Source organism: Sander vitreus, chromosome 2 (genome assembly GCF_031162955.1).
Source record: "Sander vitreus isolate 19-12246 chromosome 2, sanVit1, whole genome shotgun sequence".
NCBI lineage: Eukaryota > Metazoa > Chordata > Actinopteri > Perciformes > Percidae > Sander > Sander vitreus.
In genome coordinates, this window is record NC_135856.1 from 22,210,933 (window position 1) to 22,232,715 (window position 21,783).

At 37.1% G+C, this 21,783-nt stretch overlaps 1 protein-coding gene across 1 annotated transcript; it reads right to left on the minus strand.

Annotated features, from left to right (window-relative positions):
• Positions 1–6,225: 6,225 nt before the first annotated feature.
• gucy1b1 (guanylate cyclase 1 soluble subunit beta 1) lies at positions 6,226–20,482 on the minus strand. Its single transcript, XM_078269658.1, has 13 exons — positions 20,376–20,482; positions 19,958–20,031; positions 17,947–18,047; positions 17,713–17,831; positions 17,131–17,328; positions 15,711–15,941; positions 15,400–15,516; positions 14,626–14,759; positions 12,525–12,722; positions 10,830–11,067; positions 9,959–10,099; positions 8,451–8,605; positions 6,226–7,658 (listed from the first exon to the last, which is right to left on the minus strand). The coding sequence occupies exons 1-13, from the start codon at positions 20,376–20,378 to the stop codon at positions 7,517–7,519; spliced, it is 1,851 nt and encodes a 616-aa protein (XP_078125784.1). The 5' UTR covers positions 20,379–20,482; the 3' UTR covers positions 6,226–7,516.
• Positions 20,483–21,783: the final 1,301 nt, after the last annotated feature.

A 21,783-nucleotide genomic window follows, 5' to 3' on the forward strand; every position in this document is an offset into this window, starting at 1 on the left:
TAAGGGCTCGACCAATGCTGCATCATAGCAGCGCAGTGTCTTATCACCAACCCATGAAAGCTAGAAGTCACCCTGCTGCTCCAGATCTACTTACTGTATGGCTGGCTACAGACTACAACCATCTGCAACATCATCAACAGCTGCACTTAAAGTCTCTTGGGGTCATATGGGACTCGGTTGTTCTCCATACTGCATCATACACTATATTATTTTTCTGTTTTGTTATATTAGTAGGCTACAGACAACACTAAGAATCATTACTTAATCACAGTATATATTATTCTGGTGTACACTGTTGACTTGACTCACTGCTATTGATTATACGTCACTTTAGCTTGCTACTACCTCATAACTTTACCTTAATTGCTCTTGTATAGTTAATTTATCTTCTACTAGTTGTATATACCTCCTATTTAATTTAATTATTCTTAACTTGTGTTGCAATACCTTAATTATCCCTCTTGTGAACTTTATTTTAGTTCATATCATAACCCTGCTCACAAACTCACCTGTACCTGGGTCATCTGTTTGCCAATATCAATGTCCCTGCTACAGTAAATCCTACAGGCAAAGTGTACTGTTTCACAGGAGTATGAACCATACACTTTTTAGGTTTTGTGTCAAATATTGTGCAGTTTGTTATGAATTACTCATTGTTTTGACAAGGTAAATTAAAGCCGTTTAACAACCTGCAAGTGTCCACTCTGGTAAATTTAATTGTACTGTTCTTTTTTTTATAAAGATTACAGAACATGAAAAACCTATTTGCCTTGATAAGGGTTTTAATTTGTTGCAAATATGAACATGGCTTTAATAATCTATCTTATTGCTCTGAAAAACTACAATGATTTAAGAAATATCAGTGATACTTATCAACATTTATTGAATTGATTGTATATGTGGGCAGACATTACAGGCACCTATTCATGTAAGCAGAGAACACAATAGTTTGTTCTCTCTTTTATCACTTGGATTATGCTGGTGATGGTGCAGAAACAGGGGTGAAGTCCTTGTAGATCTCTGGTACTTTGAGGACAGACAGATCCAGCAACTCTCCACTGTTGTCTTTGTATAGTGTGCTCCTATTTAAGACAAATTCATAGACATCAACACATAAGATATTAGGTGTACATAGCTTTATTTAACATTACTATCTTACATTACCTTCTCTGCTTTGGATTTGTGGACATCGCAGTAATTTTCTCTGCCGGAATATAAGCAAGATAAAGAAATGATAAGTGTATGTAACATGATTTTACAATTAAATTATTATCAGACTTGCCAACGTTCTTGGTTTGTGCCACTACTGCCTGCCCTCTGCACACAGGTGAGTACAGGGGGAACCAATGGGATTTTGCATTTGGAGTAATGTACTGACTGGAACAACACAGTAGTGTAGTGTGGTTGTACAACACTGGTCCATGCACACAGTGCAGCTGTGATGCAGCTCAACAGGGGTACTTCAGCCCCACCTGGAAGAAGGGAAACTGAAACAAAATACTTGTTTTTTTCTGTTCAGTTTGCTTTGTATTGATTTCATTAGGGTAAAAATAAATAACTGCTATTTTAAACAGTGTTTTATTATAGGAATGAAATTGTACTTACAACTTTCTATACAGATATATATATATATGAATGTTATTATTGTTAAAATAATGTTATAAGAATTTAGAACAATATCTGAAAAACATACAACAGTGATGTAAAAACTGATACAAACAATCCAGTTTCTTTTGTTTTTCAGTTACATTACAGTTTAGGTTTTACTATTGCCTCTAGCATGTCTGAAATTAGCCAAATCCCCAGGAACATGGTTAATCAAACAAGGAAAAAATACAAAGTGGGGTCTTTAAATACCAGTTGTAAATACACACATACTGTCCGTCATATGTCGTTCAAACTAGCTAGCTAAACTACCGGTATAAAGAAAAGCTATTTGTTTACAGACATCAAGCTAGGCTAGCTATGGCTAGCGCCATATGCTATGTGCTTCATTTATGTTACTCACCCTCATAGTTGTGTACGTAACTTGATATGTCCCACTTCAAAGCTTTTTCCTGTTTCCTGATGGGTGCAGGTGAAAGAGCGTTGACCATTCTGTGCACATTATTGACATATACTAATAATAAAGCGATGGACGGCGGGGGTAAATAAACTTGGGTTACAGATCCATGGTTACAGAGGAGCCGTCTGCAACAGATATTCTAACATAAAACGAATGCACCCTCAACGGGGCAGGGATCATTTCATTGGTCAACACTACACCTGGCATTCTATTGGTTGCTGAATTTTGATAGGGTTGTCACACAAACAATCCGAGAGCGCAGGAAAGATCCGAGAGGAGAAGATTTGCAAGCGTGCAGAATCAGCCTGAGTGCAAGGAGAAATATCTGAGTCCAAGCACAAAGTTTGAGCACAAGCACAGCAAATCCAAGCGCGAGCAGTGACTATTTGAGTGTGAGAGCAAGGTTTTGAGGGAAATTATTACATCTGAACGTAATATTAGTGAGAAATGCTCTCAAATTGAAATAATGCGCTCTTGAATAAAGATAGGAATATAACTCCATACAGGGGGGTGTCTCACTGCGTGTCAGTCAATGCTCATGCACACCATTCATTCTTCCTTGTGGGGGGAGGGGCTTAGGAGACCGTTTTGGGCTTTAGCAGAAAGGGGGGGAGGGACTGAGAAGTTGTCGATGTTCAAATTTGTTGGCTAAGTCCTGGATCTTCCCAGTCCTACCTACAGCACCTTTAAACCAAAACTACATGTATTAAAATCATAGGATTTATTGATTATTCCCAAAACAAAAAAAGTAAACTGATAATTGATTTTTACCAAATAATTCAAGTTTGAAGCTGATTTGACAATAACCAGTATATATTGTAAAGCATTTCTTCTTCATAAAACTTTGAATTGCAGCTGTGTTTGAAAGGCTCTGTGACACTAAATAAACCTGTTTGGTCTTAAAGTCTAAAGCTACATGAGACTCGTAGTAAACCTGAAAAATGTCCCTGAAAGAAATGCTCCAGTGTTAATTTCATTATTTTCTTTGGATGACCAACATGTACCTCCAGACAAAAACCTATATTTAGTATATTATATTTGACATATAAAATAATTTGAGCTAACTTATATTTTGGGGGTTTAGGATGCAAATGAGCGTTTGTCCCCTGATGTATACATAAACTCTATTACACATGACTGTAGTGCAACTTAACATTTAAACAACAATAGACTAACTCAACTTAACCAAATTGCCTCAACACCAACTAACTAGGATTAATTAAAGAAAACCACAAACAAGGTCCTGGTTTTATACTCACGGCAAACAAGCCCCCAACTTGTTACGACCGGCTCACAGGCCACAACAAAAGAGGGAGATGCACATTAATTAATGTTATTATTTATTAAATAATGATGCAAACAAGAGAACGATGAGGTGTGATTGTCAGTATCAGTGATGAATGTAGGTGTATGGATGTAATGGAGAATGTGAGGTGCATGTTGTCAGTAGTTACAAAGGGAAAACTCAAACAGAGAGAAAACATGGCTTACACACTCGGCTCCTCTTTTCGCCCCTGAAAAACAAAGGGCTATCCAGTGGCAGTAGCTGAAAGCAGCATGCACTAACTACAGGCACTACTACTCCAACACTACTGCACTGACGCATCACACGCCCTGCGTGCAAACGCGCACACACACACACACACACACACACACACACACACACACACACACACACACACACACACACACACACACACACACACACACACACACACACACACACACACACACACACACACACAGACCCTGCCTTGTCCTCCTTCCACTGGTTGAGATTACTCTCCAGCTGCTGCTCAGTCTTCTTCAGAGTAGCCATGAGGTTTGTGTTGCTTTTGTCCTGCATCTCCAGCTGGGCTCTATGGGAAGCCTAGGGGTGGGGATGGGAATTCCTAAAATATGGCAAAGAAAGAACACTTTACGAAATATGGAAAGGAACAAGATGGATGTCTAAGAGCAGTACACACAAGTATGCGCCAGTTGGCATGCCATTTTCTCTAACTCCAACAACCACGTGCGCTCAGCAACTACCTATTATTTAAGATGTGCATTCACCACAATAAAACTTTTTCTTTTTACTTTTATTCAAACTGTCCAATACTTTTTATTGTTGGATTTGAAAAGCCATTTAGCCCCTGCTCATGTTTATTTTGCACATGTTAAAAGTTGTCGTAAAGGAAGCGAAATATGAAGCTATCCCTATCCCTCACTGCTGCAACAGTGAGAATTTCCCCATTGTGGGATTAACCACTTATGATCAACCAAAAGGTCAAACAAATTATAGAATTATGTTATGCAGTTTCACAGTTTTTCTTCTATTTGCCAAACAAGCCATTTACATATGGGGGTTTCCGTGTACTGTCTTCCAATGCCACCCTGCCAAGACCTTTCGCCACCCCTTTGCCACCCTATGTCAAATTTTCTAGATCCGCCACTGCGGTGGATGCAGGAAAAACCGGAGGTGAGACATAGGCCTACAGGATGACTTAAATTGAGGACAGCTACGCTCGTTATTGTAAGTGCAATGATAAGTTAAAGTCAGTACTTTATCAAACCGTATGAATGTGTGTCCCAGGCCAGGATAGGAAAATAACTAACAATGTAAAGATCAACAAGCCACTGACAGACATGTTCAAATTTGATTCATTCAATAAATTATGTTTTGTCTTAAATCCACCAGCCATTTTCATATTATATCAACATTTGCAGCATCCTGAGCCTTTTTGGTAAGGTTACTAAGAAAACTCAGCCTGGAGTAGTTTTCCCAAACCAAAACAAGTTTCCTTTTTATTTTTAAAGAACTATACAAAAGACATCGCAACTTTTATTGGAGGGACTGATTTGGGTCTTATGCTGCTAGAAGTTCAAGTTTCTTCCTCAACCACTTTCTTACTTTACCCTCAGCCGTTAGCTAGCGTTAGTTTGTGCATCTCTAATAATAACCAGAAAGGGGCCTGCTTGAGAAGCAGGTTAAAAATCTTTTTCAACATTCAGCGGACGGAACATCTTTTCATCCAGATGGTGAGAAGAGTCTTTGCAGATGCTGAAAATACCCTCAGAACAATGGTAAGCGTTTTTTTTTTTTTTTTAAACGTCGAAGATGGTAGAGAAACTGGTAAACGTTACTTCTTTGACCCGAATATTGGTATGCTAATAGTTGATTAGACCATGCAGTAGTGGAATGTAACTAAGTAAGACATCTCTTTAAATTCAGGCGTTTGATTAGCTAGCCACATTGTTGACTGTGTATTACTCTGTGTTTTTATGTTCCTTGCCCTTTTGATTTACTTTGATTTATTGTGATCTTTATTGGTATCGGTGGGTTTTAATTTATTTATTTTGCTTGTGAAGCACTGTGTGACTGTCTGCGATAAGTGCTGTATATAAAAAAAAATTATCTCGTAGGTAAGTACAACTTTGAGGTAGGCTACTTGAGTATTTCCATTTTATGCTACTTTATACTTGCACTACATTTTGAAACCCAATAACTACTTTCAACATTATTTGGTAACGTTAGGTAGGCTATACTTTCCCGATTGAGATTATTAAAATCCTGTCAAAAAATAAAGGCGGAAAAGCCCAAAATATAATCTTAAAAAAAAAACAACACTGATTTCACTTATTTCCAACACGGATGACACCGCATCAATTATTCTCTGTAACAGTTATACTGTAATATGTTACACACAGGGTCTTAAATCAATGCTTCAAGTAAAACAAAAATGCCAAAATGCCAAAAGGTTTTTGTTGTCTGTGTACAACACGTATGTATGTGTCTTAAAAAAGTATAACATAAATAAAAGTTTGCACCCTCTTTGTGGTAACCCCACTGAAGAAATATGTTCTGCGTAAAAGTGAAAACTGCTTTACTGACAATAACAGAAATGCACAGTGACAAATGTATATTTTGTTCCCAGGATTGTTATCTTCTGACCGACCACTAGAGAGAGCTCTTTACAAAAAATCTACTTTATATTATTAGAGCCTTGAACCAATGTCTCTGCTGTGTATTACAATACTGCCACCATGAAAGTCAAGATATGCATAACTTTCTCTGTTCATCTGTAAAGTTTAGTCTTTATAAGAGCCACAGTGAGCAGGTGGATAGCAAAGCTTGTGCTGTACAAAGGAAATATTTAGTAACTGACCACTCTTAAAATTATATTTTATTGAGTTACCTCCCAACAAACATTATTAAAATAAAACAATCATGTCTTACAAGCACAGACATGGACAGTACAGAGGCACCTGTTTGTTTCTTAGAAAGGAAGCTGCATGGTTGGAGGACTCCTTGCAAGGACATTGATTTATGACATTGTCTGAAAAATAGGGTGAAGAAGTGTGATGCATTTACGCATGTGAAATTAATCCAACACATACAACATAGTTTAACTTATAGAGGCACAAACAGTAGTTCCACCCCTAATAAAGTTTACTTAGTTACTATCAGAAAAAAAGAATACATTTCAAAAAACATGTTTAACTAACCAAATATGTAGATCAATATCACAACGTTTGGTATAACTGAACATGGTATTCAATTTTTTACAGAAGCAGACAAAAAGTGAGTAAAGAGGTGTAATCAATATACAAAGTAGAGTGTAGTGCTCATTTCAGACTATTTTAATAACTCTGTGATAGATGCGTTATAATACAGGTTTGCTAACGGCTGAACATGTATCATTTGTGACTATTTTTAAATAAATCAACATGAAATCTTTGAAATGTAATGGTAGCAGTAGTTGTATGTAATATTTTGTGCCAAAGTACTGGTGAATGTGGTGATATAAATCTTTAAATACAACACCTATAATATCTAAATTCTCATTAATTGTAATGGTTTTGATGCCAGTGTAACATATACAGTGTAGAACTCTCACAGCCAATGAACAAAAATGGGTCTCTCAAATAGTGACAGTAATGTATTCGCACAAACATGATATCAAGCTATTGAATATATTTTTATACACATTAGTTATTTGGGCTGATAAGTAGAACAAATGCAGTACATGACAAAATTAGCAACTAAAATACTTAAGATATATGGAAAATGCTTTGCTTATCAAAACCTTTAGTGATTTTATGTACAATAACAATGTGAGAATATTTTATTCCAAAAATGTATCAAACTTGAATATCACTAACCTCTACTATTCATGAAACACTTCACTATTGTGTCTACGCTAAAAAATATAGTGAGGTCACGACAGATCATGGTCAAGCAGGAAGAGCAATGGTACAGGTTCATCATATTAAAAATAGAGGATAGATACTCATTTTTTATTTATTAAACTGATCCAACTCATCCCTGCCTCAAAATTTACACAATTTTTATAAAGAAAATTAGACTACACAGTACCATACTGAAGCTTCTGTTAGATGACACGTGTGATGTTTTAGTGTTGAATCTGAATTGTTAAGCTTTAGCTTTAACAATCTGTGTATTACAATTTAATCTGTGGTGGACTCTGTGTCGGTGGGTTTCCTGGACAGAAACCACACCTTCATTGGTTCCTTCTTTCCTTTCATGGTGATGGGGCCCCGATACTCCAAATTAAACTGAGGGTCAGCGTTCTCAGCAGACTGCAAACACCTGCAATACAACATCAACACCATCATAAATCACTCGCTGTACGGTCTGGGAGGATTCTGTATTATTTTCACCAACTGACTGAAACGACTAAAACAACCTTACTTGTTTTGATTGTGCATGTGACATATATCTATATAAAAATAATTTTGTACAGTTCCAGAAAGCTAATAGTTAATAGAATAGAGTACTTTACAAAAATAGAATATTTTATTACAAGAGGAAACAATTAAACAATATAACTAAGTTTTAGATGAATGAAAGCGATAACCACATGACCGTGAATGAGTTTCAGAAAATGTAAAGCATATAACCAGTTTATATATTACAGTATATGCAATGTATGGCAGGTGGATGAATTTTAATAGTGAATTATGTATAATGAGTTGTATGGGTGTAAGTCACAAGTTCAGGACCCCGGATGGCCTGAGGGAAGAAAACTCCTCCTCATCCTCTCTATTTTTGCCTTAAAGTAGTGGTAGCGCCTCCGCGACCGCAGCAGAGAGAAAGAGTCTGTTGGGGTGATTGAGGTCTTTTATGATTCTCTCCGCCTTTTGTCCTGCACCTCCTGGTGTAAATGTCTTGTGAGACAACTTGTTCTTTATGTCTAATACTGGTATTTTCTTAACAAATCACAAATCCGTTTTTAATACTGTTTAAACATCTCACAAAGCTCCTTCAGACCCACCTAATTTCTCTACAGCCAGTAATAAAATCCAAAAGTGACTTCACTCGAACAAAAAAAACAGATGACAATATGCCACGTATATGAAATAAGAAGGTATATCTACTTACCGGTAAGTGTATTCGGAGACATTTATTTTTCCCTTTTCACCAGTAGTTTCTGTACGACTTGTGAGGTTGACCGTATTTCCAAAAAGGCAATATCTGGGCATCCTCTGGCCAATCACCCCAGTCACCACTTCTCCTGTGTGGATTCCAATAGTAATCTGAAAAGAGGAGAATGAAAAAAAGAGTCTTGATAGAGTCCTCTGCAATTCCACCGTATGTCAGTTATATTTAAACTAATTAAATAAATATGCCAATTTATTGTTAAATGCTGGCAAACCAAGCTTAAAAATGTATTATAGGATATACAGAGCACTTATCATTAGTCATATGTGTTAAATTCATTACTCAATGCAGCACATGACACCTGAGAAGATCAAGTATTTGAATAAACCTGTGTATATTTTTAATCAAGGAGGTAAATGAGTTGTGCTCCACAGAGAGGGATAAAAATGCTTCTTAGTTTGTTGGCACAAGTTCTTAAAGCTATCTACTGAAAAGGTGCAACATTTGGTGGGTGGATATAAGGTTAACTTTGCCAGAAAACACACAAAATTAGATATTTATTTTCTTTAGGTTTGCAATAAAGTAGCAATTCCAAAAGTAGCCCCAGGCAATTTTCAGACTAATATTTACACTTGAACTTGTAGGCACTTCAGCGCTTGTTGTCTACAGAGCATGAACCCGCTGAGAGTGTCTGAGAGAAATGAGAATCTATTTTTAGACACCGGATTGTGAGATGATTTGAGTCTGTTTCTGCTACTAAACCAGACTCCTCTTCTGCCAGTGCCATGTCCCAAATAAACAGCCTTTTGTTAACCAGACATGATTTTCCAAAGTCTCAACAGTCATTGATACAATAACAATCTCCAACAGTCAGTTAAACACAAGTCTGCTGTTTTTTATCCAACATTTCACTGTGCATTACTTCAGCGTCCACATGCACACATACTATTATGCTAAAATCAATCAAAAATTCTTGAGGGCAAAGTGTTGTGTTTGGATTAATGCCAGTTAGCAGTATTCTTCAGTATTTTTAATATATGAATTTTCAGAGCAATATTAAAAAACTAAGCTCCAAAATGCTTAAATGATATGTGCTAAATAACAGATGCATTGCTACAAAACAGTAACAGGAAAACAGTCTGAGAATCATGACAGAGACATACTGTACACAATAAATATAGAAATATTGCTCATTGGCATTCATGTGCAAACACAAACCATCTGCCAATCTAAAAGAATTAGTGTTTAATTAATTAGAAAAAAAGATTTTTGTGCCCAGAATTACGCCAGTCTACGATGTTATTTGGATAATTATATATTATGGAAATATAAATTTAAAAGTATGATATATATCTCTATCAATATATCTATCACACTTAGTGTGTGCTCTGTGAGCTTTGCAACACAAAATACATACAAATAACAGTATTCAGTTTTTGGCAGTTTATCCTACAGAATTGTATATAGCCATACAATGCAGAAAACTTTTTCTGATCATTATATCACACCTGTACTGGTTGATCATCCACTTTGACTTGTCCAGCAATCTCCAGCATATCAAGAGCTAGGTGGCAGATGGACTTGGCGTGGTGTGTGCACGGCTCTGGTAGGCCGCTCACTGTCATGTACTTATCACCCACGGTTTCCACCTTTTTATAAAAAAAAAATAAAAAAAATAAACCTTTTGTTATTGTTTATGTGCATTTTATCATAACCTTTTTTTGCTCTGCTTTACTTTGTGCTACGAGCTTCTTTTTTTTATGCACTGTGCGGCTAGATATAAATTTAAACACCCTGAAATAAACACTTAAACACTTACATCAGCTTTAAAACATTCAGGGCCTCTTTGAGCCCTGCTAAAACCAGAGGACCACCTAGCCATTCAGCTTGTAGAGTAAATATTACTTCTTTTGGTGACCCAATGCCTAAAGCCGATCCCTGGAAGTGCTGAGGTCTGTTTGACTTCTTAAAGTGCATTCTTGTCTGAAAGCCTGACTGTAAATCTGCTCCACGAGGCCTATAAAATTGGACAGTCCCTCTGTAAAACTACACTGTGTTTAGAAGTTAGTACTACTCTTCTTATGGTGAAAAACTCAAGTCAACTGATATAAATACTCACTCACTGACTTGTATGTGCATAATTGCATAACATTATTCACCAAGAGGGTCTGTGTGCTTCACTGGTGCATCTAAGCTGAAGAAGCAGCACAGGACACAGTAGTCAAAAGCCCTCAAATCCTCAATTTTAGATCGTAGACTTCTAGTTTTTTGTACACTTTGATTATTATCAGTTTGCTGCGTAGATCCTTATTTTCTTCATTTGAAAGACATGTACACAAATACATGATATACTGTCATGGTATGATTCTTGCTTCCAACCTTGTATACATAAGGATTGTTCCGAGAGTCTGTCAAGATGTCAAAACGTGTGTAAACATCATTGAGCAGGTTGACTATCTTGATGGCTCCCTCGGCCGAGGCGTGCTTGCTGCAGAAGGCATTGAATCCTACAATGCCACTAAAGAGGATGGTCACGTTGTCGTAGCGTTTTGCTGGGACTGGGCGTTTGTGTCGCAGCTCGTTGGCAACAGATGGCGGCAGAACGGAATAGAGCAATCTAAAAGTGAAGAAGAGAAAATAACATTTTGAGCAAAAGTGTAGTTATGGTGTACTCGAGCAGCAGAGTAATGGGCTTGGGCTGCCAGAGTGAAGTCCATCCTTTTGGATCAGCATGTTTTTGCTCACCCACCACCTTTTGGGCATTTCGCTATACAAGCTGCTCTCAGATGGGAGGGTGGTGTTTCTATGGTAACTGGTTAGATCATGGCGGCCTGTTAAAAGCTAAATACCTTCCATGATGCATCATAATATGAGGACACATAATACATACAGAACAGATAACAGTCACCACACAAAAATCTATACATGGAAAGTATACAGTATTTACCCAGGAGACGAGACTATACGTATTCATTTGTAACATCCTTTAACATACAAGGGCATACAGTGTTTTTTTTCTCTTAGTAAGGTGCATGCCTGAATGGCAGCGAAACAGCATAATATGTTTTCATTATCAGAAAACAGTGTTTTAAAGTTTTAAAAGGCAAAGACAGAACAGCAGCAGTTCTCTTAAATATTCAGAGAGGAACCATGAATTCTTTTCAATGTTCAAGGCCCAAGGCGCTTTGAGACCGGAGAATGGCGAGAATAATAATATGGGGATCTAAGCAGCAGAGTGAAAGTATTTTCCTATAAGATGGGGCTTCTACAGCAGTGTTTAATAAAGACCACCCTCCACCTCCGTGCTCCTCTCCAGCTGTCAACCACTGCTGTGCCAAATTATTATGACAGGCCCTTTTTTGAAAGCAAACTGTTTTCACGATAACAGGGACTGACGAGTAGTTTAGGCAAACCTCAACGTGGGTATAACAATAGCTTCTGACCCTAGGTGGTCCTACTGTCACGTAGGACATAACTCTATTGGAATGACACCTGTTAGTGTCTTGCTGTATCTTCAGTGTTTCTTGTCTCAAGTCCGTCCTCAAGAGAATATTATTTATTTTTCCAACAAACAAAGATAAAACAAGGATGACAGCACTGTTATTATAGTGAGTTGGCGGTTGACTTACAACCTACAGATAATGATAGGGCTTTGGAATACAATTACACGTAATAATGACTGTAATACACAATTTATACTCCAAGGGGTCACAATGTGAATTTAAAGGATTACTAGATAATAACCAAAATCAGAAAAAACTATATCTGGTACGTAACACCATGACATTTATCTTATCTTTCCTTTTTCCTTAGTAAGTTCCAAGTAGTTTTACCTCATTATGCCTCTAAAAATATTTAAATTAAACTATTTGAGAAGATAAATATTCTTTGCTTGACCTGCTCACTTTGGGTTCACAACTCAACCAATAAAAATCTACTTCAGCAGGTCTGGGGTAATGTAGTAAAACTATTTACATGATACATTGGTATGCGGTTGTAATTCCTCTACTGTTATTCTCACTAGAAAACTAAAAGCTGAAGATGCAGTTTACACCTGAGGAAAAAATGTCTGACCTGTCTGTCTTTTTTTTCTCGTCCTCCAGGGCCCTGAGTGTGTGCTGCAGACGATCTGTCAAGATTTCCAGCTCCTGGGTCAGCTTGTACTCCTCACGAAACTGCTCGCCTAGCAGCACCAGGTCACGTGTGGCGTCATGTAGCGGGATGTCGCTCAGGTAAAGCCCCCTTCGTGTGAGATCATCCAGGTTCATAACACTAGAAAAACCGAGAGAGGAGAAAACAGTGAGAAACTCATTATTGCTGGTGCTACAGTGTTATTTTAACAGCAAAATGGCAGAAAATGTCTGATTTGTGTCTAAGTGTAGAAAGAAAACTACAGCCTTTGTTTTCTTGGTCTTTGTTCATATCAGTAATCAGTGTAAATTAAACAGGACATATTAAACGGAACCTAAAGTGTGAACCACTAGCAATGAGATCACCATTGTCCTTTCAGGGCCGAGCCTACTGTCTCCAGATAAATGTTCTGTTGTTAAGGGTGAGGTCAGACACTGTGTTGTATCAGTCTTATCTGGTCAGGTGAACAACCCCCTGTTGTTTCCTGTCAACCCTTTGTGAACAAACTGATCTTGCCCTCTACCTAGTGTCTTCGATCTGTGAGGATCTTTTCAACCATGCTCTCCTGGGTACCAATTTCACTAGAAAGGTTTGATTGGCTACAAGGTGTAGGCTAATGGAGGTCACAACAGAAGAACCAATGTAATTACCATCTCACAGGTTTCTCTGTGGGTTTTTTTCTATTAACTATTAAAGGGATACTCCACCGATTTTGGACATAAAGATCTGTTTACAAAGATCTGTCACATGGAGTACTACTTATCCTGTGCAAACAGTTTTATGTCTTCTCATAATGAAATGTATAACAGAAAGCTTGCACAAACTGGGGGTGTTGAGTTTGATTGGCTTGGGCATTTGAAAGGCAGGGAAGAGAAGACACTATCAAGTTTATAGGAAGTGTAGGATCCACGGTTGTTGGAGCTTGACCCAAACTAACCAGTCCCCCAACTTTATAAAACTGCCTGAATATCCTTTAAAAATGAAATAAATGAGGCACACAATTGCACTAGGTGACATTTGTATTTATTATGGTGAGCATTTTGCCAGACACTCCTCCAAAGCGTACTGAAGGAGAGTCTGGCTTCTCCACACAACCGTCGGGGATGGGAGGAAAACTTGCTCTGGTTTAATGCCATTTCTTTAAACCAATCAGAATCGTCATGGGCGGTGCTAAACTCCGCACAGAGGCGTTGCAAAATAGTCGTGTGAGAGAAAACTCAGATTGGACAGATAGTCTAGCTAGCTGTCTAAATTTACCATACATAGATCTGAGGAGCAGTCAACAATAGTCCTCATAAATCCACCAAATTTAAAATCCCAACACAAAGAAAGCGGAAGGAAACTGAAAATACATGCATCCGGCGGAATTTCCTGCATCACCGGAGCAATCCCGGAAGTGGAACGCGAAGGATATAGACTAATCCCACATAAACTGCCCCGCTTCCGTAAATACTTGCTATCACATATTAATCCGCAACTGAAAATAATCCCTAACAAGTGCACTATTTACTCCTGTTTGAGTAACATTTGCTAAAAACTACAGTGCCCAGAAATTTTAGGTAATTACTGAGCTTTTTCTTTTTTAAATGAAATAATTTGTTTGTGACCCATTTTTTAAGATTTAAGTCTTCAGCCTCAAGGCCATTTGTCCCTACTCAACACCACAAACAGAGTACAGTAGGGAATGAAAAAGTATTGAGAGAAAGACCAACACATTGTAGGTACAGTGACCTTCCTGCAAATTACCAATATAGTGGTACAAAGGAAACGGTAAACAAAACTGTGGAGACAAGCAAGTGTAGCAAATTGTAACAACTTCTCAGTTTTACTTAAAATGCTGGTGTATGTATATAGTGGGATTTATTTTCTATATGCATGAAACAGCAATGGTATTCATTAAAATAAAATTAACACCTTGGAATTTCGGATTCCAGGATTTTAATCTTCAGAAATTGGCGTGTACCCTTTCAGTGGCTAAAGAGAATCAGTGTTTTTGTTGTGTGTATATTCAGTCTGCTTCTGTCAGGACAGACTGTGCGTTTACCTGGGTGAGCAAAGAAAAAGGATGTTCTCCGCCTCTGGCAAGTAAATCATCTGTCCTTTCAATCTTAGACAGCTGATCTCCACCCCCGTCAGCTCGTCCTCATTCTCTATAGTCTCTACATTCAGTAGCCCCTCCTGTCAGGATTATATCACACTTATAAACTATTGCATTATATGTTCTTCTCTACATCTGCTTCAAAACTGGGCACCAGATTAGCTCACTCTTTATTTTTTATTTGCCCAAAGTATCACATGCATCATCCACCATTTGAGAGTATTAGTTCAGATTGTATGAGTGTAAAAAATAATCAACTTTTAAGTAGCATCCCAGGAATGGCAGCACTTTGAGACCAATCTCTTCACAGTGACTACAATCTGCTTTATTGCATTTTCATGGCAAGTCACGGCAGCTATTATATTTAAAACTTATGCATTTTGCCTCCTGAGTTTCCATTTGTTTGCTCACTGAAATCTGTGCTTCTCAACATATATATATAATAATAAATGCAATATGAAATGCTACATATCAGTTTCTTTAATTGATTAATTGTTTGCATGCTCAGTAATCTCTGCATGTAAAAAAGTGTTATGCAGATGCTTAAATTATAAATCAGCTAAAATGATCAGTGAGCTTATCAATATTAATATATTAGATTATAAACACATTCTGTCATGTACAATCAAGCCCTGTTCTGGAAAAGAATGCTAATATAAGATATTGATGCATTTGGCCAACAACGCTGTGACAAAAAACTAATTAATATGGTATATCTACCTTGCTTCGCAGAACAAAGACGGTGTTGATGTGGGAAAGGATGCCATGAAAACTGAAGTCAATGTGAGGACGGACTAAAGAAAAAACTGAAGGAAGGATACAGGTACCAGGCTGGAGCTGGGGAATAAAATAAAATATGCATGTTTCAGTAACATGAGATTAAAAGTTTTTGCTTTACCTATATAATTAATAACTGCAGAGACTGAAACAAATACAAGTCAACTAAAACATAATCAAGTGCTGACGTGATGAAACGGTGTTTGCTGCATCATTTAAAGCAGACTGTTACATAATTGGATGTGAAACCACACCTGAGGCAGGATTCGATAAATGGCGTTCCCACACTGTGTGAGCATCAGGTCTTTGTCAAACATGAGGTGGAACGGGAAGGATTTGCAAAACGTGTACGGGCTGATCCGAGTCTCCTGTGTGCCGTTCTCCTCAAAGCCATCCAGGTCCTCGTAGAACGCCTCTTCCTCCGAGTCCTTCTCCTCAATCAGAAACTTGATGTGGTCGCACTCTGCACTTTTGGGTTGGATCATCTGCATTACATGGAGTTAAATAATAGATTGAATATTGATGTTATCGTTCCAAAACGGACATAATAGTTCAAATGAAATCAAACGTTCCTATATTGTGACATTGTTACAGCAATTAATAAAGTGTAATTACATATTTCATCCACACAATTAGGTGTTTCATTAATAATATTCCATTAAAAATGTCATTGACCTTGCTGTAAGTCTTTTATAGAATTAAGACCCTGTAAAATTACATTATTCAGAGGGTTTATGTGCATAAGGCATGCTGACGTCAAGCTGCTGTCTCTGCACCCTGTTTCCACAGCAACAGTGGCTAATATTTCCTGAAATTGGGTGTCGCATTTGGAGCGCCATTTTCTGTTCTTTCATTACACACACAATTGCTGAAAAATATGATCCTGTCTGTACAAGATGATTAGGTTTGGGAGAAAATGTTGCTCGCTTATGAAACCAAGAGAAAACTCTAGCCAAAGTACAGGGGCTGTCTTTGGAGGATAATGTGCCGCAGATATTGGTACGGATTACAGGCTGTGATTTGTGGGCTGCACATTAACAAACAAATAAAAATACTAATGACAGTTCATGACATCAAGCTATTCATACTAGTTTAGACAAAATCTGATTAGCGTGGTCGGGTAAATGAGCCAAGATGGAAAAAACATGGATCTCCCCTCAGGGTGAATTATCTAATAAACGTGCAGTCAATGGCCAATTTAAATTAATACACAGTTTGATAGTTAAACTAAAACTGTCAAAGAAAAAACTCCCTGGAAGACTCCCAAGCTAGAGACTCTATAACTTAGATCTAAAAATGTCCTCTGACTCACAGACATTAGCCTAAAAAAACTCACTGCTGAACTGCAGTTGTCACAGTGCTGCACTATATAATGTTTTTATGTTTTGGAAGTTTCTGTTCTGTTTAATCTTCACATTATAACCTCTTCAGACACACACACACACACACACACACACACACACACACACACACACACACACACACACACACACACACACACACACACACATATATATTCTAAAACATTACAGAGACTAGAAGGCTTCACTGAATGTTAAACCATAAATTAAGAGAGGAACAGGGAAACAACATAAAGTCATCTTCATTCATCATCAGTAGCAGAGTGAGCCATTAGAGCTGCGGGAATAAAAGAAACAAAAACAGCAAGCAGACCTTCATCTCTATCTCTGTCCCATGGATTTGTTGAGCGACAGTTTTAATGATGCCAATCACAATGTCTTGCAGGCCTTCTCTCTCTGAGTAGTAGTGAAGAATCAGATTGTTCCCCTTCTCTGCATCGGTGCAGCGGAATGAGGGAGCCCTCATCCCGGGATAAATGGTACCCAGGTGGTCATGTAGGGCATCCAAATTCTGAAAATTTAGATTAAAAGATAAAATATGCAAAATACAATTACGGCACAGTTAATTAAAACCTGGCTGAGGTCAAATAATAGGTTGATGATGCTGTACATTAAACATGAATAATTTAAGAGGTATGGGACTTGTGAGAGACAAAAAAAAGTCTCAAGCCCAAATTGAGATTACCCTAATGACATCACTATGTTATTTTCTCCTCCTGAGCCACACAAGACATTATACAACGGTTTGCACTGGCTGAGCAATAATCCTGGTAATGAGTAAACAGACGTTCATGTGTGAAATCAATGGAGTCCCACTTTAAACACTGCATTTTAGAAACAATGTTGGTTAATGATACCATCCAGCTCTTCTACATTCAAAGAGGGGAGAGCCTACCTGCAGGAATTCACGAACATTTGATCCTAACACTCGTAAGATGGTGTCATATCCTGACTCTTGGCAAAATTCAAAAAACATCTTCCCAAACATCTGCAGAATGTCTCCTGCATCAATCTCTGAAATACAGAAAGGATCTCATCAGTATTTTATCTTACAATACAAATTCCTGTTATAATATCACCACATAGTGTTTTTATTCCAATAATTGAAAAGAAACTTGTTGTGACTTACTGAGAACTTTGCTTGCAGCAGAAACAAGATCGTATGTTTTGCCATCTTCATATATGATTCTAACAAGGAACTGACCCTCAATATCAAGCTGAGCCTCCCTCCTGAAAACAAGGTGAAGCCATCATTCATGAGCAAATGTCACAGCAGAAATAAACAGTAGGCAGAAATACATTGTTGGCAGCTTGTTTGACAACCAATAGCTTTGCCTTTTTGGAATTGCTTAAATCACAAAGGGACTTCTGCTTACAGCAATAATACAATAACAACGTATTTGTCTAATTTGTGGCCAGACAGTGAGGAATACGGTAACAAAAGAAAGGTTTCCATATTACTTTGAAGTGGTTGTATGCACAAATACAAAGATCAGGTTTAGCGCCAAGCTCAGACTGCTATTTATACATTTGACAACCCAATTTTTACAAAAATGTCAGAAAAGTTAATGAGGTTCTGATTAGTACTGTTTAACAGAGAAAACAGAAATGATTTAGAGGCCTTGGCAGCAGCCACCATTCTATCAGAATGTTTAACAGCTGGAAAAACATACCAAGCCTTGAAAGCTTTTGTAAAGAAAATAATAATGTATTTTCAAATGATTCAGCTCATCAAAGGTCTCAACGCGACCAAACATGATGAATTGTGTATTAAATAACAATGAGTTAAATTTGCAGAGATAACATAAGATGGTGGCTGAAGAATGACCACTTTGAAAACATTTACACGAGGCAGCTGCTGCCTTTTTTTTTTTTTATTTGTCTTTTTTTGGGCAGGGTCACATCTAGGGCAGTTTGAGCTAAACATCTCAACATGCTGAAAAAAATATATCTTCCCTCCGCTCCCACCCCTTCACTCCCCCTCTTTCTCTCCATCCATTTTGGGGTTTTCATTTTTATTCACAGGGTGATTGGGGTGGAGGGAAGGTGTCAGTGTTGAATGTACCACTTTCTCCCTCTATGAAGCAAAAGCATTTGATTGGGGAGTCTACTTTATTTATATATACAAGTATTCCTCACCATAATTGTATTCTTGGTAGTCTGCAGAGCCCCCGTCCAGTAAAAACCATGTGTCTCCTAATTTGGTGATTTTCAATTTTTCAGATAAACTTAAGCATTACCTGTTGCGGGTTGAGAATATTTCTCCTACTTCTTACACCAATTTAAAACTAATCATTTGACCCATCATGTTTTTCTTAGCTATTGAAAAGTAGATGTTGGGAAATAAAAGTTACTAAATAAAAGTTATTACTAAACTGTTAAAGTAATAAATAATATATATATATATATATATATATATATATATATATATATATATATATTAAATCCTTATTATTAAAAAAGAAACTTGAGACTTCATTTTAGTTGCCTGGTTACATTATTTCGGGGTAAATTTATTTGACAGCTTTTTTTTGCATGCAAAACATATCACCATTTCATAGAATATATCATACATTGTTATGTTACTACCCAAAATATATATAAAGCCATAGAAATTAGTTTCACCTCGACCAGCTACAACATTAAAATGTTACTCACACATTAATGGAGTAGTAATAACAGTCAAATAACATATAACACTTACAGGACCATTTTTCTGCATAATGAGTAGGCCTGGTTTTACTTTTAGAAATGTTCATACATGCCTATTTTTACTTAAGTTAGATGATTGCAGGAGTTTAGTAATATTACTTTTCGGCATGAACAAATAAGCCTATTTTCTGGCCTTAAATGTCAGCCTACAATTATTGAAGCTCTTGTCTAAAAGTGAAGTTTCTATTGGTCAGAATTTAAAATGTGATATTTACCAACTATATGAGTTTCAGTGTGAGTCTGCAGAGGATGAAGGTTAATCATTAAAGTAAAGGCAAATGCCGGCCTTTCCCAGCTGACAGTGTGTCAGCTGAAGGTGCTGGCTGTACAATAGCCCTGTCTTGTATCCTTGTTGTGGTCTGTTTGGCCACAGTGTAACCAATGATACCAACAGGGCCAAATAGTAAACACACGATCCAGAAACTCACTTGATGTCTTCCCACACTTCCGGGCCATAATTCCTTAAGACGAGGAGCTCCAAGGCGTGATTCACAAACCCATACTGTAAATGTATGATGATAAGAATTTAAAAAAAAATACGAGCAACGTGAATATTATTTGATGGAAACAGAATATTTTACTAAAACATACCTGGTGCCTAGCTATGTAGGCTATGTGTGTTTCTTTAGCCTACGATGTATTATATGCTAAAAACATAGCTTACTATGCGCTTAAATGCATATTCTGCCCAACTGTTAATATGCACAGTTCAGTCAGGAAAATTATTGTATAACAGCTACATAGCGGTCTCCTAACAGGAAATGTCAAACGAAAATGCACCACGTCGCGCGACAAATTGACTATTTGCCAGCATTAAAACATAATACAAAATATTCGTGAACATACCATGATGACAGCCGCTCTTCTTTTTCTTATTTTTAAGCGAAATCCGTTGGATCTGACTCAACCTTCATCTTTAGGTACAGATGCTGATCGTCTCTGCGTCCATTCCACCTTTTTTACCCCTCAGCTAACAACTGACAGTGAGTCTGTCCAATAGCGGATCAGACATGGTCTTACGTAAGCCATCCCAAACCAATGAAAATGCAGCTGCGTTGTCCAACTGATGCTGATGAACCACCGCAGGCAACTAGTTTCTGATGTTTAACATCGTGTTTTACGCTATAAACTTTACAACTAATGTTATCTGAGTACCGTAACACAAAAATAAACATAATATATCTTCGTCAACAAAGCGGATATTTTTCAAAAAAAGCCACTTGTATGGAAAACCTTTCAAAAGATGTAGCCTATCTTATCATCATTTGGAAACTGTTGGTCCTTTACTTTACCTACATTCAAAATGTAGGTAAAGTAAAAAATGAAAATGGTAAAAAATGCACGAGGTAAAAGAAGTATCAGCAAAATGTAGGCCCTAGCATAAGTGCTCTGCATATGATGAAATTACTATTATTTATGCTTTAACATCTAATTAGTAATTTAATGTTGTAGCAGGTCAAAAGGGAGCTAATTCTAACTAACTTGATATGCTTTATGGGTTGTTTAATCGCTAACAATAAACCATAGCCTATATAATGATCTGATCATAGGTTTCTTTTATGTAAAATCCTAATCTCCAAATTAAGTACTAATTACAGCTGTCAGATCATTTAGACTAAAAATATTATAATACAATATTTCTGCTCGGAATGTAGTGAAGTAGAAGTTTAACAAAACATAAAATGAAAGTCCTAAAGTAATGTGCAAGTACCTACAATTGTAATTAAAGATATAAGTATGTAACTTGAGTAAATGTACTTAGTTACTTTCCACCATTGCATTTCATATCTTATCATATTATAAAGGTTTGTGTCAGTAGTAACATTTAACATTGCAAATCTTTTATGTTACAGAAAAAGCTACTGTGGAGTCACTTACAGTAAGTATGTTAATGTCAATATTTATTGCACTTTGATTACATTACAATAATGATTAAAGCACATCGTTATTAGGGATAGAACATTCATTGTATTCCTGATGTGTCCTTTTCCCGCTGTAGCCTATAGGAAAGGAGTACTAACCCAATGTAATAAATACAGTATAAACAGTACAGTGGGGAACATTACGTACATTACTTATATTAGGATAATGCAATCTTAGAATGTGTTATATCTATGGTCTAAAGTCTAAGTTTAATGTTATCACAACTATATACTGGAGTTGGAACCACACACCTTTGGAAGAAGTTATTGACATGTGAATTCATGGTGAACCATATCTAAATAAAAAAAGAAAGTAAAGATAACATGAAACA

Excerpts from the sequence above, each read along its gene's own strand:
- gucy1b1 (XM_078269658.1), bottom strand. Across the intron at positions 12,723-14,625 it reads CTTTTTCTTTGCTCACCCAG|TGTTATGAACCTGGATGATC; the intron begins GTAAACGCACAG and ends CGGTTTTTCTAG. Across the intron at positions 10,100-10,829 it reads ACAATCCTTATGTATACAAG|GTGGAAACCGTGGGTGATAA; the intron begins GTTGGAAGCAAG and ends TTTTATAAAAAG.